Genomic DNA, 16,914 nt, shown 5'->3' on the forward strand with positions numbered 1-16,914 from the left:
AAATCTCACTGGGGAATTGGCAGGGAAGGATGGGCTAGGGCCTTTTTAAGGGCTGCTGGGCTGAGGAAGCAAAGACAAACACAGACGTGCTTTAGAATGGAAAATGTCCCCCTGTCTCTCACCACTGGTGGGGTGACTCTTAAAAGGTTCACGCTGGATGGAAGCAGGCTGGACAAGCCACTGGGGCCTTCTTCCCTGCAAGACCAACAGAGCAGCAGGAATACAGAAGGTTCCTCTTGGCAAGGTGGGGGCATTTCCTGTGGGACTCAGCAGAAAGAATGCTACTTCTAGGGGAAGACCCTCTGGGTTTAGACCCCAGGCCTGCTGCTTACTGTTTGAGGCCATGGCCAAGTCACTCTGGGCCTCAGTTTCCCCAAGTGGAAAATGAAAGTATTGCAATAGGTGCCCCAGAAGGTCATTTTTAGTTGTAACCCCTATGACCCCATTCCCTGAGAAGAGAAGGGGCTTGAAGGGGTGAGGGGACAGGAGCCAGAGATGCTGTGGGCCTGAGAAGGGAAAGGGGTACGTAGATGTACACCATTAAAGCTGACTTCCCATTGTCTCCCGCCATTGTGACTAGCATCCAAGTGAAGCAAGAGTTTACAATTTCCAGGCAGTCATTTGTTACTATTGCTATACCGTATACATGTCATATCCCCCACTATAACGGCTCTAACTCCATGAGGGCAAGACCCATGCCTTATACATGGGAATCTTATTGTTATTATCACTATGGCTATTATTAATTTTAGGAGGCAGCTAGGTTGCTCAGTGGTTAGAGCTTGGGCCTGGAGTCAGAAAGACCTGAGTTCAAATCCGAGCTCCAACACTTTCTAGCTGTGTGATCCTGGCCAAGTCACTTAACTCTGTTTGTCTTAATCCACTGGAGAGGGAAATGGCAAACCATTCCAGTACTTTTGCCAAGAAAACCCCATGGGCATTATTGGTGTGCTATGGTCCACGGGGTCACAAAGAGTCAGATATGACTGAACAAGATAATTAATTTTAACAATTCACATTTATAGAATGTTTTAGAGTTTGCAAAGGACTTTATATACACAGTGAGGTTTCAGTAAGACCAATTCATCTGCTGGTAGAGGAGGAAGGCTCTCAGAGCCTAGTTACATGAACTCCTTGGAAATGTAGTCCTGAAGGGCACCTACTTCTTTCCATCCTGTGAAGGACTGAGAGGCAATCATGAGGAGGTGTGAATCATGGCATAAGATTAGGAGAAGACTGGGCGTGTCATTTGAGAAAAAGAGAGAGAAAGAAGCTGTAGGAGGCAAAGAAGTCAAGACATGGGGCCACCACAGATGCTGCTGCCCAGGGCAGCCCATGGTTGTAGACACATGGGGAGGGAGCATGCAGGCACCGGAGAAGGAGAATAAAGGAGGCCTGCCTGGCTCTGTGGCAGCTGGTGCTTTTGTCTAACAAGGCAGATGTGATAGCTGAGGTTAAAATGTGGTCGATGAGGAGACCTTGTTGGTCGGGATTAGGACTGTAAGACCTAGTTAATCACTGGGTTGTTGAACAGCCTCTGTGCTAAGCACACCCCAATGGTCCTGGCCTGGAGAAGAAGCCCAAGGCAGCTTGGGATCTAGCTGGTGATCATGACTTTAGGGGGCCTCCACCTGCCCGTGGCAGTATGAGGTAAACCATGCAATGGGAAGATCACGCTGCCCCAACAAACCAACGGCCAACACCATGGTTGAGAAAGGGGAACAGTTTATGTTTCAGCTGAAATCAGTGTTTCCCCATTTGGATCCAAGATACCTTAGCTTCTTTACTGATACAAATCAGCAGGCATCTACTGAATGTTTTGGTTGCCACTGGTACAATGCAGGATCCCTGAATCTACTCAACCTTTCTTACCCAAAAATGAATCCGTAAGATTAGGAGAGGTCCCCAAGTCCACCATAACTGGATTCCATAATCCCTGCCGGTACAAATTTAAATCTTGAGGGTCAGATTTGGCAGGCCGTGGGATGGGACATAAGGAGTGGTAGCGAGGGAAGGGAGGAGAATACACATTTATTAAGGACCTCCTGTGTGCCAGACACTCTGCTAAGTTCCTTACACATATTATCTCATTTTATCCAACCCCATTTTGCATTTGGAGAAACTGAGGCACAGAGAGGTTAAGTGACTCACCCAGGGTCACACAACTACTAAATGTCTGGAGCTGGATTGGCACTCAGGTCTTCTTGACTCTAGACCCAGCCCTCTACCCACTGTGCTACTAGCTGGTGATCCAAGGGATGGAACAAATGGGGAAGGAATGTCACCATCTATATTGTATTCACTCATAAGTGAAAGGTCAACCAGACCACAGGTGGTTGGTTCCTTGCTTCAAGAGATCTCAATGCCTGGGTTGCAGGTATGGGTTGGACATAGGACTCCTGGGCTGCATAAGTCATTCCTCATCCTAAAACCAGCCTCTAGCTGGGAGCACCCACCCAAGTTTTACCCATGGCGGAAGGCGTGACTTCATGCACACATGCTGCCACAAAAGCAAGAGCATGGGAGTTTACTCGAACTATTTACTCAGACAGCAGAAATAGTCTATCCTTCAGCTTGTAAAACCCTGCTAGACCTAGCCCGCCTCGGGAGCCGCCTTGAAGAATCCAGGGGGATTATTTGGTTTTGGAGGAGGGGGAAATAAAACTGTAGCTGGAATCGGCGGCTGCTAGAACGTCATGAGGTTCCATGTGTGTGTACACAGACGTAGATATATACACGTACGTACACACGGGGCACTCCAAAAAGTCTAAGGGTAATTGAAGCTAGTGAAAGTAACATAAATATACATGCTGTATTAGATATTAAAGGTATATTAGAAAGCTATACCATATTTTGTAATGCATATTATAAAGCTATATTATCTCTATTATATATATGAAGCTATATTATATATTGTAATACATATAAGGCTATGATTGTTATATATTATAAAGCTATATCATGTATTAAAGATATACATGTATGTCTGTGTATATAGACACATATGTATGTACACAAAGCGTCCCTAAAACTAGGACAAAAAACTAAGACTTTTGGGATACCATGCATGTGCATGTATGCATACATAGAACAGAGAGCTGGCCATGGAGGCAGGAACTATGACCCTGGGCAAGTCACTCACCCTCCCTCTGGATGGTAACTCTCTAAAGACTTTAAGTTGTACAGAAGGAGCTGACCTATATTAGACGAGGCATTTGTGACATCACATTTTCATCCTTATGTATGTGTGCGTGGGGAGGTACAGAAAATCATGGATGCAGGGTCTGAACCTGTGATTTCATTCATATTTCATTCATTCTCCATATGGAAACTCCCTCCGCCAGTACAGATTGGCAACTTGTCAGTAACTGAGTCTCCCAGAGAGGCTTGAGCACGGAGACACTGCATGTCTTTGTTGTACAGCTAGGATATGTGGAGAAGGGGCTTGCACTGAGGTCTTCCTCCCTCCAACGTTGTCTCTCAGTCTGGTCTCCCTAATTACATATGCATAAGTTACAATGGAAATGCAGGAGTAATTCTCATGTAGGACAGCAAAAAGAGATGTTTGTCTTAGCATGCACAGAATTCTTTGACACTTCCTCATGCTGGTTAGTTGCTGCTGCTTCTTCTTATAGTCATCATATACGTAGATATGGGCATGACCACATACTGCCTTTTTTTTTTTTGCTGGCCTGCCTGTGGTATTCCTGAGCAGCTAAGATACCTCACCTTGCTGGCCTCCCATTCTAAGACAAGCCAGTAGGCTCCTAACTCTAGGGTATGCTTGATAAACTTGAGAGACCACGAGTCTCCACTGTCTATCATTTCAAGCTACAGGTTCAGAGATGAAGGAGGAGATACCAGCTCCTCACCAATCAAAATGCTAGGAGCTCTGAAGTAGATTAAGAAATAATCATCAGAGCCAGGCCCACAGAAGGGCATAAGAGACTAAAGAAAAATGCCACAGTACCCATGTCACTTGCTGCCCTAAGTACCCCTGGCAGTCACTGGCCTTGGTTGTTGGCCTGAGCCGTCAGCATTCATAGGTAGGGACAGAACGTTCTTCTCGGAGAAGATAGAACTGGCATGTGTAAGGGTGCCTTGAACAGTAACGTTCCTATGCCTTTGGTACCTCTTGGGATCCAGTCAGTTGTGACATACTCTTAAATAAAGCTCATCAGAACATGTGAGTGGTATGTATTGTTCATTCACATCTCCTGGTGAGACTATGGGCTTGCCACACGGGGGAATGAGCACGAGAGAAGGATTCCCTCTCTGGCTTCAGGGTAAGAGCCTCTGCTCAGTGATGGTCCCGTTCACAGTTCAGTGACACTTTGCATCACTTTTGTGAAAGAACGGCATCTTGGTTTCTATTATGGGGAGCTTGGCACCTAATCGGGGGGCACTGTATTCAGCTCTGGGCACCTCATTTTAAGAAGGGGGTGATAAACTGGAGCCTCCCAGAAGAGAGATGATGAAGATGTCGAAAGAATTCACAACCTTCCCACGTTTGCATCGTCTTGTGGAAACGGGGAAGGATAGGCTGGAGGAGAGATGGTGTGTGAGAAAAGGATAAATTCAGGTACCTGCAGGGTTGTTGTGCTACTTAGGCTTGCCTATCTGGGCCCCTAGAGCATGACTGGAAGCAGTGGATGGAAGTCATAGGTACAGCATTTGGTTCGATAGGAAAAAGTGCCCAACAAGAACTTGTCCAGAGATGAAAGTGATCAGACTGCATGGTGGGTGAGTCCCTTATGAATGAATGCCTCCAAGAGGAGGCTGGTCATTTGCTGGGTGGGGATGACATTGGTGCTTGGGCTCTGGTCTCAGCACGTGCTGGGTTGGGTGACCTTTGAAAGCCTCCTTCCCATCCGAAACGCGATAAGCCAAACACAGGGTGCCGCCCTCCAGAACTTCTAAGTAAAGGGAAAGTCACACGGGAAGGAACATTGTCACTTAGGTGAGTTTTGATGAAAAGTGGGCTGAGTTATAATATGATTCTTGACCTCTCTTTCCCCTCTGCTTGGCAGAGAGCTTGGTAAATGTTGCAGCAGGGCACCATCAGTGACAGGTGAAAGCTGATGAGGTACACATCTAGGATGCCCTTTGGCATCTGGCCACTTAGAAAAGCAATTCTGTCCGGTCAATCCAATTATTTTAGAACACCGAAATGCCACATCTGACATCGTTCAAAAATGTGCATTAACATTTCCTTCAGAGAGGCCACACAGTGGAAAATGAAAAAAGATCAGACTCATACTGCCAGTAAGTGGAAATGCTGACTCCAAAGTGATTCAAATATGAGCTGGGAATCCTGTGGTCATCTTGTCGGGACTTTAGTATCTGTTGGTTAATTAGAACGAGCTTCAGGCCAGACTTCCGACAAGCAAACTCCCCAATGTCAGAAGAGCGGGGTGTACAATCCCAGGGATGCAAGGAAGTCAAGGAAACGGTATTTGAGAGAGAATGTCTCCAACACCATCTCCCTGGGGCAGTGAGCCTTTATTATGCTGAAGGTCACTGACCCACAGGAAAAGGCATTGGATCAGAGATTTTGAGCTAGCAGTGACCTCTGGGATCCGGTCCGGTAATGGAAACTGAGGTCCAGGAAAGTGCCGAGCCTTGTCCAAGGCCACACGGGGCCCACATGGTGAAGCTGGGATTCCGAGCCAGGTGCTGGCCTCCCGAGCCACTGATCTTTCTGCTCTCTCCCACTGCCCCACATAATAAGAAACTGAATTTTCTTATTTTGATGCATATTATATTTATTTTGAGATAAAAATAAGTACAAAAGGTTTCATTCATGCACTTTCAAAATTAAGAACAATGAACTTAAAAATAAATTTAACAAGTAATAAGCCCATATATTTCAGTTCTATATCATAGCCTGGGAAAAGAGACGAAAGGGAAGGAAAGTTTAGGACTAGACAGTCACACAGCCCATGTGCAGGGGACAGTCATTCATTCATTCTTTCAACAAGTATTTATGAAGAATCTACTCTGCTTTCTCCACTGAAGGGAGATGCAAAGACTCTATGCCTTGGTCCTTGCCCTCCTGGAGCTTACTGTCTAGTAAGAGGTATGTCATACACACAAAAGACTATAGTAGAAAGAATGCCTGATGAAGACATGAGAGGTGCAAAAGTTCTGTGCAAGAAATGGGTGAGGGGATCATGACCAAGGGGAATGGGCAGATGAAGGGCAGAGGACAGCCCAGGTCTAGAGAGTAGCATAAGCCAAGGTTTGGAGATGGGAAAACATGGGGGTGACAAGTGGCTCTGTTTGGCTGGACCCAAAGCGAGATGTGGTACGCAATGACCACGATATTCGTCTGGATGCTGATGGGGCCCCGGACCAGAGTGGATATTGACAGCTCCCCGACTCGGGCGGGCTCTCATCTGAACGTCATGAGACCACAGACTTGTCCGACAAAAGAGCTCCCTGGGGGCAGACATTATTTTGGTGTATGTTTTTGCATGCCCGTAGTGGGCACTCAGGAAATGTTTGTGACTGTTGGTCTGACTGGCTGCTCAAGGAGCGAGGTCGACATGCACTGCTGAAATGAGTGCAGGCCTGGTTCACAGTCAAGCATTCAGTAGTCAGCCAGGCCAAATCCAAAGCTCCAGGCTGGGTGGACCAAGCAGTGAAGCAAAGACAGACTTGGGAGAAGGAGATGGGGGTAGGGAAGAAACCAAGCAAACAACTCGGAGGAAAGCGCTTGATGTTTTGATGCTGCCATTTGCTTTGCCCCAAGGATGAGTGGGGGGCAGGATCATCATACACACTTTCAGTTTGAGGAAACATACATGTGAGTTTGGACACCAAGGCTGGAAAGACAGGGTGGTACTACACGGTAGAAGTCCTTGAATGCCATGCTAAGGAGTTTGAATTCTATTGGGTAGCTTAGCAATCCATTAACATGTTTGGAGTAGAAGGAAAACACGAATAGAGAGAGACCTATAAAGAAAATGAATCTGGCAGGAGGAGGAGGAGTGGACAGAAGTGGGGGCTTCTGGGACCTGCAGGCAGGTGAATGTGAGGGCACAGAGTAGAAGCGGGGTAGGGGAAAGAGAGAAGAAGGGAAGGGATGCATGATAGAAACGTGCAGGAGGAGATGCATCATGTCGAACACAGAGACACACATACACACACACACACACACACACACACACACACACACACGAGAGAGAGAGAGAGAGAGAGAGAGAGAGAGAGAGAGAGAGAGAGAGAGAGAGAGAGAGAGAGAGAGAGTAAATCTGGAGAGAGCCACAAGAAAGAGCAACAGGGGGAGGGCAGGTGGAGAGGTTTGCATAGAGAGAGATACACCTGAGAAAAAGATAGAGACCGAGGACAGGCTTTGTGACAGTCCGTCCCCCCCGTGGCTTTGCAGGGTGTTGTCATGATAAGCTTCCCAAGCTAGGCTGCGTTTTTGCGACAGTAGGTCAAAGGGGCCATGGCCTTTTGGTACATGCGCCATGGGCTGGATGCGATTAAAGCTGATGGCTGGAGCTGTCCCTCTTCGGGCCTAGGTACTATGTAATTGTAAATGCTTATTTTTTTAAATAACTTTTGCTTCTTTCAAAGAAGCACACTAGTAATAAGAAATAGTTAAAATAGCTGGGGCTGGTTTTCAATTCCTTAAAAAAGAGATCAACAATGAACTTCTTAGTAGACCTTTTTATATACTCCTCTCCCCACAGTGTGGGGTTTCTGGGGGTTCGAGACGAGTGTAAACATGTCTACTTAGGAGTCAAATGGCTTTGAACATGTCGCTTCAACCCCAAAGACTTGGCAGGAAACTTCTCTGGTTCCCGAATCCATTAAAGTTTAATTATAAAGTGTGTGTCCCTATTATAAACGGGGGCCCTGGAAAAGGAATGGCGGCAGACCGACTTTTCATACCTGAAAACATTAAAGTCCATTTTTTAGCACAGCACAAAATTTACCTCTTTCAAGGAGAGATACATGCACTTAACCATGAAGACATTCTGAGACTGTGTTTGCGTGTTTTTAAAGAATTATTTTAACATCTTATGATGGATCAGAAGGATCCCAGAGTTCTTTCCCTTTGACAGAGGAAGTTGGACAAGCATCAGCTAACAGAAGCCTTGGATGGGAAATCAAATCCAGGCTACTGTAGCTTTACTGAAGGGGCACCTTTTCTGGATGGGATTGCTCCCAACAACTGGAACCTTCAGGTTGTAGAATTCAGCGTGAACCAACCGTCTCTAATGCGGCCATCAGGTTCTGTCCCCACAAAGCTGGCAAAACGGGATGAGAACACTGCTTCCTCCAAAGAGAAGTGAAGTCTGAGCTCCAATGGATCAACATGCAATAACAAGACCTTCCCTAGGGTAGATGTTTTCCTTCCTGCTTCCACCCAAAGCCGCCCTCACAGAGGTGAGCAGGCTCCAAGCCTGAGACAGCCCCTAAGCTCCTTCTGCACATAGTACAAGGTCCCTGTCCCTGTCTGGACAATTTGAGGAAGTTTAGCTCCTGCCCAACTGGATGGTTCCATTCTGATTACTCCAGAAATGCGGCAGGGGGAGAAGATTCTGGAAAAGAAAAGAGGGGAAGAAGCACTAAATAATTAAGAAATTAAACAGGTTGGTCAACCTCAGCTACAGAAGCAAGAGTACTAAGACTCAATGACTTGGGGCTACATCAGGGGCTCTTGACGTGGGGTCTGTGAACGTTTTTATTCAATTTCTATTTTGATTTCTATATTTCAATACAATTGGTCTCCTTGATAAGTCTGTGTATTTTACTTAAGGCATTCAAAATATTATCCTGAGAAGGGCTTCCCCAGACTGGCTGCCCAAGAGATCATGGTACAAAAAAGTGGTAAGAACCCCTAATCTAAATGGAAAGGAGACATATCAGGGAGTTGAGGTCACTCAGGTTGGTGAAGTCTTCTACACTGAGAAAAATGCTCAATGTCCGGTCTGCTGGGGGATGGGAAGCAGGGCTGGGGCTGGCGAAGGGCTTCCCTCCTCTTACCTGGCTTGAGGGTCTGGACGGCCAGGTGCCCGTGATTGGGGAACATGCCACTGGAGTCCTGCTCACCCGTTCTCTCCTCTGGGTCTAGCTCTGGGATGGTAGCACAACCACCTGGGTGAACAAGAAGAGAGCCTGAAGCACAGGCCAGAAGAGAGTCTGCCTTCCCACCTGGCATGTAACAAGCCAGGAGAGAAGCAACGTAGCAAAATGCACCAAATAAAATGATGAACAAGGATCCAGCTCTCTCCCTGTCCCTGCACCCTCTGTGGGATGCTCAAGACAAAATGGCGACACCTTCATATTCTAATAGATCAAATTCTAAATCAGAACAGAGACAATCTGACACACAGACCGCAGTCCCCATCACATGGGTCCTCAGGATGGATTCTCTCCATGTCAGATTACGGGAACCCACAACAAGAACAAATGAGTGTAAGCAGAGAACAAGGTGGCAGCAGTAGCATGCCAGAATTCTCCAATGGGCTCCATGGCAGCCCCTTCCTGTCACTAGATTTTGTCTAAACTCCATACTTTGTCCAGCATGTGCCCTAGGGACAGAACGGAAAGCCAGGGCACCCCAAAGCGCAAGATTTCAATTCAGAGATAAGTCCAGGAAAATGGGGTACAAGAGTGCTTCCCTAACTGCCCCCCCAAAAGGTCCTGGGGGTTTACCTATTAGAAGAAATAAAAGCCCAAACCTCAAGAGAATTTTTGAATTTCATCTATAACCTGACCGGATCAATTTACCACCACCTCTTCTATTTGGTAGACATGAGGCAAGATTCTAGAGGAAGCAGGGACCTCAGTGACTGTCCTGTCTGACCAGGATTTGAAAAGGAACTCCAACAACCCCATGTCCAACCCAGTGGCTCCCAAGCTCCTCCTGGAAGATTTCCAAGATGCAGACCTCCAGGACAGCTCATTCCTCCCTGGGGCAACTCTCAGTCTTAGGAAGATTGTTCTGGAGTCAAGCCTAAATGGACTTCTCCTCACTGCTCCTGGTTCTGCTCAATGGGCCCTGGTAGAACAAAGCTAACGCCTCCTTCCTGGTTTTGACTACTTGAGACTCTACTCACAATTGGAGTTTCTCCTTAATTTCTTAAAGAAATTAATTTCTTATTTCAGTTAAAGACTTTTAAAAACTATTAAATTTTTAAAATAGAGTTAAGGAACTCCAAGCGAGGAAATACCCTTCGCCAATTGAGCTGTGGATCTGCTTTGTTCTCTATCGTCTCTGAGAGTTGCCCAGGGTACTTAAATGACTTGTCCAGGGTCACACATGTCAGAAATGGTACTGTACTGAAGACCGGGTCTTCTTGATGTCGAGGCTGGCTCTGTATACATCATCCCCCAGCTTCATCTCAGAAAAAAGTCTAGTAACTACATCTTGTTCACCTGAATGATAGTCTCCCTTTAATGAGAATGTTCGAATTTGCTAGATGCATGTTCCAATACAATAGAAAGATTTCTGACCAAGTTTTCTTTCTTTCTTGTTGGTTATAAACCAGAGGAGATTCTAAAGTACTCATTGACAATTTATCCTTTCTTAATGCTTGAATAATGATACGTATTCTTGGCAGTTTTAAATTTTGATGATAATATGGCATAATAGAAAGAGGGCATTTACTAGAAGGAAGGTGGTCTTCCTTTTCTCAGCTTTGTTGTCAGGGGCTTCTGCCATTTCCTTGTAAAATGAGCTGGTGAGAATGTCTGGGCCCCATCATTTGGGGAATACGCGAATGATCTGTGGCTCCAGATTGTAATGGAATATCCCTACGCCCAAAGGAACAATGAACGTGAGGCATGCGGGAGATGGATGGCAAGACTTGTACATGCTGGCCCAGGGAGGAAAACAGAACTGAAGCACCAGCGGACACAGTGACTTAAAGACAACACCACGAGACAGAGGAACTCAGGCCAAAGACAATGGCCAGGGTTGGTTCCAAGTGACTGATATCATCAACATACTTCCTTATTCTGTTAGGAAATGGTAAACTACCAGCACTGTCCGTCCCGATCACTATGTTGACTGATTCTGTCTAGCTTTTTAAAAAAAACATTTTTAAGAGGAAAGAAGCTTGCAAGGGGTGGGAGGGTATTGAATGGCAAACGATTATTGCATAAGAATAAGTTGGATCAATTAAAGAAAAAATGCCCTGGCCCTAAAGTGAGTATAACTGATCCATCCTGAAATCTGCTTGGCAAAGATGAATAGAGATGTCAGTCTTGGAAGCGAGCTTGTTGAACCCATTACTGATGAAAGAAAGATCTTGGAATCCTAATACAATTATTACACTGTCAGTTTTGCCACCAGCGCCACAGACAAGATGAATATTCTCCAAGGAGCTCCATGGCCAAATAATTAGCATCAATACCCCAGTGACCCGATGAGTTTTAAGGAGATATATAATGAATAAAAAACAAAGAGGCAAAAGTGCTTTTTATTTAGTCCCTGAATCCAGACTTCCAGCCTCCCAACTGAGAATGTTGATCCCAGGCTAGGACCAGAGAATAGGGAAGGCACTTATTGTCCTAATTGAGGTCTTGAGCAATCACAGCTGCAGGTCAACGCCAATGGTGTTTTCAATGACGCATCCAAGCCAATGGGCCTCTATAGGAAAAGAACTGGCACCTTCTGAGTTAGAGGTCAAACACTCAGTACTTTCCAAATCCAAAGCTCTCCTGGCCCACTCTCAAGCAGCGTTTCACAATATTAATCCAAACATCATGGTATTTCTTTCCCCAATAAAACTTCTAAAGAATGATTCTCAAGTTCTAACAATGCACCATAAAATCTCTTCATGTAACAGAAAACCAACAGGTAAGTTGGCTACATAAAACTGGACAAATTAAGAAAATAAAATGTTACAAATAACAAATTGGGAGACAGAGCTCTCCAGGCCATCTGATCTTAACATTATCTGTATGAAATTGGCATGTGATGATCAATCAACTAAGCGCCTACTATGTGCTAAGCACTAAGGATACAAAAAGAGGCCAGACAGTCCCTGGCTCCAAGGGGCTCAGAATCTAATGACAAAGCAGTGATATGTCCCTGCCCTACAGAATCACAGACTATCAGATAGAAAGGGACTTCCATGGCCATCCAGTCCAGTATGAATTTGGACAAAAATCCCAACCACAACATAGTAAATAAGCGGCCATCCAGACTTTGCTTAAAGATTTCCAGGGAAGAGGACCCAATAAACCTACTGAGGCAGCCCACTGGTAGCTCTAGTTATTGGGAAATTTGTTCCTATTTGGAATCTAAGTCTCCCTTTTTTGGCCTGGAGGAAGACTGGTTTAAATCAGTCTCAGACACTTACTAGCTGTGTGACCCTGGGCAAGTCACTCAACCCTGTTTCCTCATCTGTAAAGTAGAAATGAGGAGAGCACCTACCCCATAAGGTTGCTGTGAGAATCATATAACGTAATACTCATAATGCACTTGTAGGTGCTGTCTAAATGTCATCTTCTTATCTTTATCCATGAATAATAGTCATTAAGTGTTTGGTACGTGCCGGGCACCGTGCTGAGGGCCAGAGATCCAGCAAGGGCAAAACCATCTTTGCTGTCAAGCAGCTTACAATCCAACAGAAACAACACATTAAGGGGAGCAGTGGCTGGGGAGTGGTGTTTTGATCTGGGGAGTCACAGGAATAGGAAGGCAGAGATTTGGGGGAAAGTGTGTCAGAGAGATCCAGACTCTGGAGTCAGGAAAACTTGAGGTCCATTCTCTCGTCTGTCTGTGTGACCGACCAGAGCCGAGCTACTTAACCCTTCTAAGGCTTAGTTTGCTCATGTGTAACATGAGGGAGTTGGACAAATAACTTCAAAGGTTGCAGCCATCTCTCAACGTCTAACCCCACGACCTCGTGGTGAATGGAGCCTGAGGAAGTCACTGCAGAAGCACCAATAGTACTGATGTAATTTCTGCTCCCAGAACAAGAGACAGAAAGACGGGGAGGGATGTGGCATGTAGCAGTGATGAGACGGATGAGCTTCCATACAGGAGGTGACCTGGTATGAGGTATGGTATTGAGTATTGATTTCACTAAATACTGTGGCATTTGTTAGGATGTGCCTGGTCTGTGGTTGCCTTTTCAATCAGGGCAGTGTCTCTAAAGCCGGCTGCATTAAGTCACCCTGAGTATGACCCCAGAAGGCCCTGTGCTCTGGAGGGAACAGCATCAGGGTGGACGGCCAGGATATGGCCTAGGTGGAAAGGGAGATGGGGGTAAAGAATGGTCTGAGGCTCGGGGCCAGCTAGACCTTGTGGGCCACGTATGCTGGCACTGCTAACATGACTGATCTCCTGGTAAGTATAGCACAAGCCCAGGAGAGTGGTTTCAAAGGAGAGTATTACTGCCTTCCACTGGTAAGGACAAAGCATAGTCTTCAAAGACTGACACGGAGACTCATGGGTAGAAGAGGCAGCGTCAAAAGCAATGCATGGAAGTCACTAGGATGGACTGAGCACTTTAAGGCATAGACTGGCTGTCCTTAAGTAGACTAGGAAGGAAGTCTTGAGCTGCCTCTTTAGAAAGCTGAACTTGACAGTGGACCTCCATTCAAACAAGCCCCTGTGAGAATGAGGCCACCTGTCCCAGGCTAGACCTTGGCCTTGGTTTCTTCCATGCCTGTCTCTCTGGACTTTCCAGTTAGGGCCCTGGCCCTCTACAACATGCTCCAGGAAGCCCTCCTGACCTTGCCTCTACTCTCTGCCCATGGTCCCAGCCCAGGCTGCTTCCTGCTGCCCTTCTATCTAATGGGAAAGCATTTTTCCTTTAGTTCATGGGCCTTTCGGTGTCTGTCCCAACATCAGTTCTGAGCGGCGGTTGTTATTCCTCTTATCCTGGCCCCTGTGAAGTCCCTGGTGCTGTCCTTTGCCTTCTGAGCCCACTAAGAGCCACGGTACTGGTGACATTATTCTAACTGGGCCACTCATCCCCAGGTCTCTGCCCTTGCTTCCATCTTCAGCGCATGTCTGCGAAGGATAATTATGGAGGCGCGCTGTTAAAAGTCCACCTGGCAGGGAGGATTTCCGCTGAATGCTGCCAAAAATCCAGGTACATGTCTTGTTACTACAGTGAAAACATCATAAACAGACACTATATTGAGGAAATAAGTGAGCCCAGGCTATAATTGTAGTCATCAACCATCTCTCCTGACAAATAAGCCCAATAGAGGCGAGATTCCAAAATATTAGGTGCCTGTTTATTGAAAAGGGATTTCCTCAGCAGTCAGTGTAAAACATTAAAGGCCGATTTATTCCTCTCCCAGACAGTATGACGGGAAAATATAGCTGCTTAGAAAAATTATTTAACATTTACTGATTACTATGGGCAGCAGGAAAAAAATGGAATGTCGTCTCCTTCAATGGGGTCTGGTACAAAAGAGATGAGAAGAAATACTATCCGGGAAAGACAGAGGAGATAAGTCGAAGTCTGGGAATTCAACTCAATGAACTAAATGTTGCTGAACATAAAGTTCCTACTATGTGCTGGGAACTGTCCCTCATCTCAAGATGTTTACAACATAATGGGGGTGGGGAGGAAAAGCGCATGAACAGTCATGATAAAAGGGACAGTAAAATAAATGGCAAAGAGATGACCAGGCACTGAGCTTGGGAAATTGAGAATGGGTACTTCCTTTGTCTGGAGGGACCTGGAAGGCATCATGAAGCGGGGCTCTGAAGGAAAGGAATGAGTTGGCCAATGGAGGAGGGGAGGGAAGGAAGAGGAGTCCATTCCTGTCCTCATGAAAAGAGGCAGAGGCCTGAGAGCCCGAAGGTGAGAAAACAGAACGGAGAGTGGCCCCATTTTTTGTTCTGGAACACAGAACACATAAAGGGGAAAACTATAAGATAAAGCCAGACAAGCAGGTTGGAGCCAGACTGTGGAGGGCCATGGTTGGGGGCTTTATTCTGTAGGCAAGGGGAAGTCTTTTGATTTTTATTACCAGTTGTAAGGAGAAGTTTGCAGAGGAACGTGATTCTTAAATGACTTCAACACTCCTTAGGGCATCTCTCTCTTTTTTAACAAGCAAATTTTAAAAAATATTTTTGTTTTTACAGCACCTATATTTCCTGATGTATCCCTCCCCTGTACTTCACCATTATAATAAGCTATTCCTTATAATAAAGAAAAAAGAAAGGAAACAAAATCTTGACTTGCCAAATGACCTTCTAAGTCTGACACTGCACGCAGTGTTCCACACCCGTAGGCTATCTCTTCTTCAAGGCAGCGCCTTTTCACAGGCTACTTTGGGGCCAAGAACAATCCTTCCAATTCTGTAGCATTCAGTGCTGGGGTGGTTGTTCTTTCTAATTACATTGTTCCAATCCTTGTGCATATAACTGCCTTTCAGACATACTCCATGGGTGCCCAGAAGACATCTTAAACTCAGTAAGTCCAAAACCAAAGTCATTATCCTTCCCCCTAAACCCTCAGCCCTTCCTATTCCCCATTACAGAAGAGGACACCATCCTCCCAGACCCCAGACCCCCAACCTCAGAGACATCAACGACCCTTCCCAGCCTCCTACCGCACCCATTATCTTCATTAACAGCTCCTGCACACGCCCCTTTCTTTCCCCTCACACCTGGAAGCTGGGTCTGCCAGGCTCAAATCTCTTCCCTCTCAAACCCATTCTTCACTCAGTCACTAAAGTGACTTTCCTAAAGCTCAGGTAAAATCATATCACACATAGCCTCCCACTCAATAACCTCCAGGATCAAATAAAAAAATGCTCTCTTGGGCGTTTTCATGACCCAGGCCCCTCCTACGTTTCCAGTCTTCTTTGTACTTTCCAATCCTGTGACACTGGCCTTCCGACTGTTCCACATACAAGACCCTCCATCTCCTGACTCCAGACTTTTTCTCTAGCTGTCCCCCATGCCTGGAAGGATCTCCTTCCTCCTCTCCAAATAATAACCCCCCGCCTTCCTTTAAGCCCATCTAAAATCCTGCCTTCTACAAGATGCCTCCCCCGACCCTCTTAATCTCAGTGCCTTCCCTCTGTTAACTATTTCCCATTTATCCTGTATATAGCTTGCTCTGTATATGTTTATTTGAATGCTTTCTCACCCATTAAAGTAGAAGCTCCCTGAGGGCAGGGACTATCTTTTGCCTCTTTTTGTATCCTAGTACTTAGCACAATGCCTGGCACATAATGCTTAATAAATGCTTATCAAATGAATGAATGATACTGTCTTCCTGGCTTTGCTCACTCCATTTTGCATCAGTTCACGTGAGTCTTCCCACACTTCTCTTTATTCATTAAATTCACTATTTCTTATGGAACAATACTATTACATTATATTTGTGTACCACACCCAATACATGGGCACCTATTTGTGTCTGGTGCTTTGCCACTACCAAAAAAAAGTGTTACTATAAATATTTTGGTGTCTATAGGACCATTTTTGTGCCATTGATCTCCTTGAGGAACATGCCTAGCAGTTCTGGGTCAAAGGGAACAGACATTTTATTTAGTCCCATTAGGAAATCTGTGGGGGTAAAAAAGAATGCCAAATTCTGACAAGATTACAATTATGGGAATGGAGAGACAATTTCAGCAGTCCAGTTTAGTGATAGGAGTCGAACTTAAAAGAGCCCGTCAAGGACAGTGTCTTCTGTCTTTCACCAGGCTCAGAGTAGTAACACCTTTAGACACCTCCGATTAACCAGAGCCACCATTTGAGCTATCAGTGTATCACCCCTCCCTCCCTCCCTCACAAAGAGTACATTGTACCAGAGAGCACCTCAGGCCTCTATGTGTACATGGATCCAACCCGTAAGTCCCAAGAGAAATGAGTTGGCTTACAATGTTCCTTTAAAAAATGTTAGCTAGCAGAAATCCTCTCTATAGTTCTCCTCCTGTTCCCCATCCCCCCTTTCCCTTGGGTGGCAC

The 16,914-nt window shown here is 45.8% G+C and overlaps 1 protein-coding gene across 2 annotated transcripts in view; it reads right to left on the reverse strand.

Annotated features, from left to right (window-relative positions):
* Positions 1 to 5,751: 5,751 nt before the first annotated feature.
* BBS9 (Bardet-Biedl syndrome 9) overlaps positions 5,752 to 16,914 on the reverse strand; it is a 357,944-nt gene continuing 346,781 nt past the window's right edge. Inside the window, exons 21-22 of one of the 2 annotated variants that reach the window (XM_036738870.1) lie at positions 9,001 to 9,111; positions 5,752 to 8,555 (exon numbers count right to left, since the gene is read on the reverse strand). In XM_036738870.1, coding sequence (XP_036594765.1) covers positions 8,524 to 8,555; positions 9,001 to 9,111 — 143 coding nt within the window. In that variant the 3' untranslated portion in view covers positions 5,752 to 8,523. The remainder of the gene's footprint in view (positions 8,556 to 9,000; positions 9,112 to 16,914) is intronic. The other variant, XM_036738869.1, reaches the window with a different exon arrangement.

This window comes from Trichosurus vulpecula, chromosome 9, assembly GCF_011100635.1.
Source record: "Trichosurus vulpecula isolate mTriVul1 chromosome 9, mTriVul1.pri, whole genome shotgun sequence".
NCBI lineage: Eukaryota > Metazoa > Chordata > Mammalia > Diprotodontia > Phalangeridae > Trichosurus > Trichosurus vulpecula.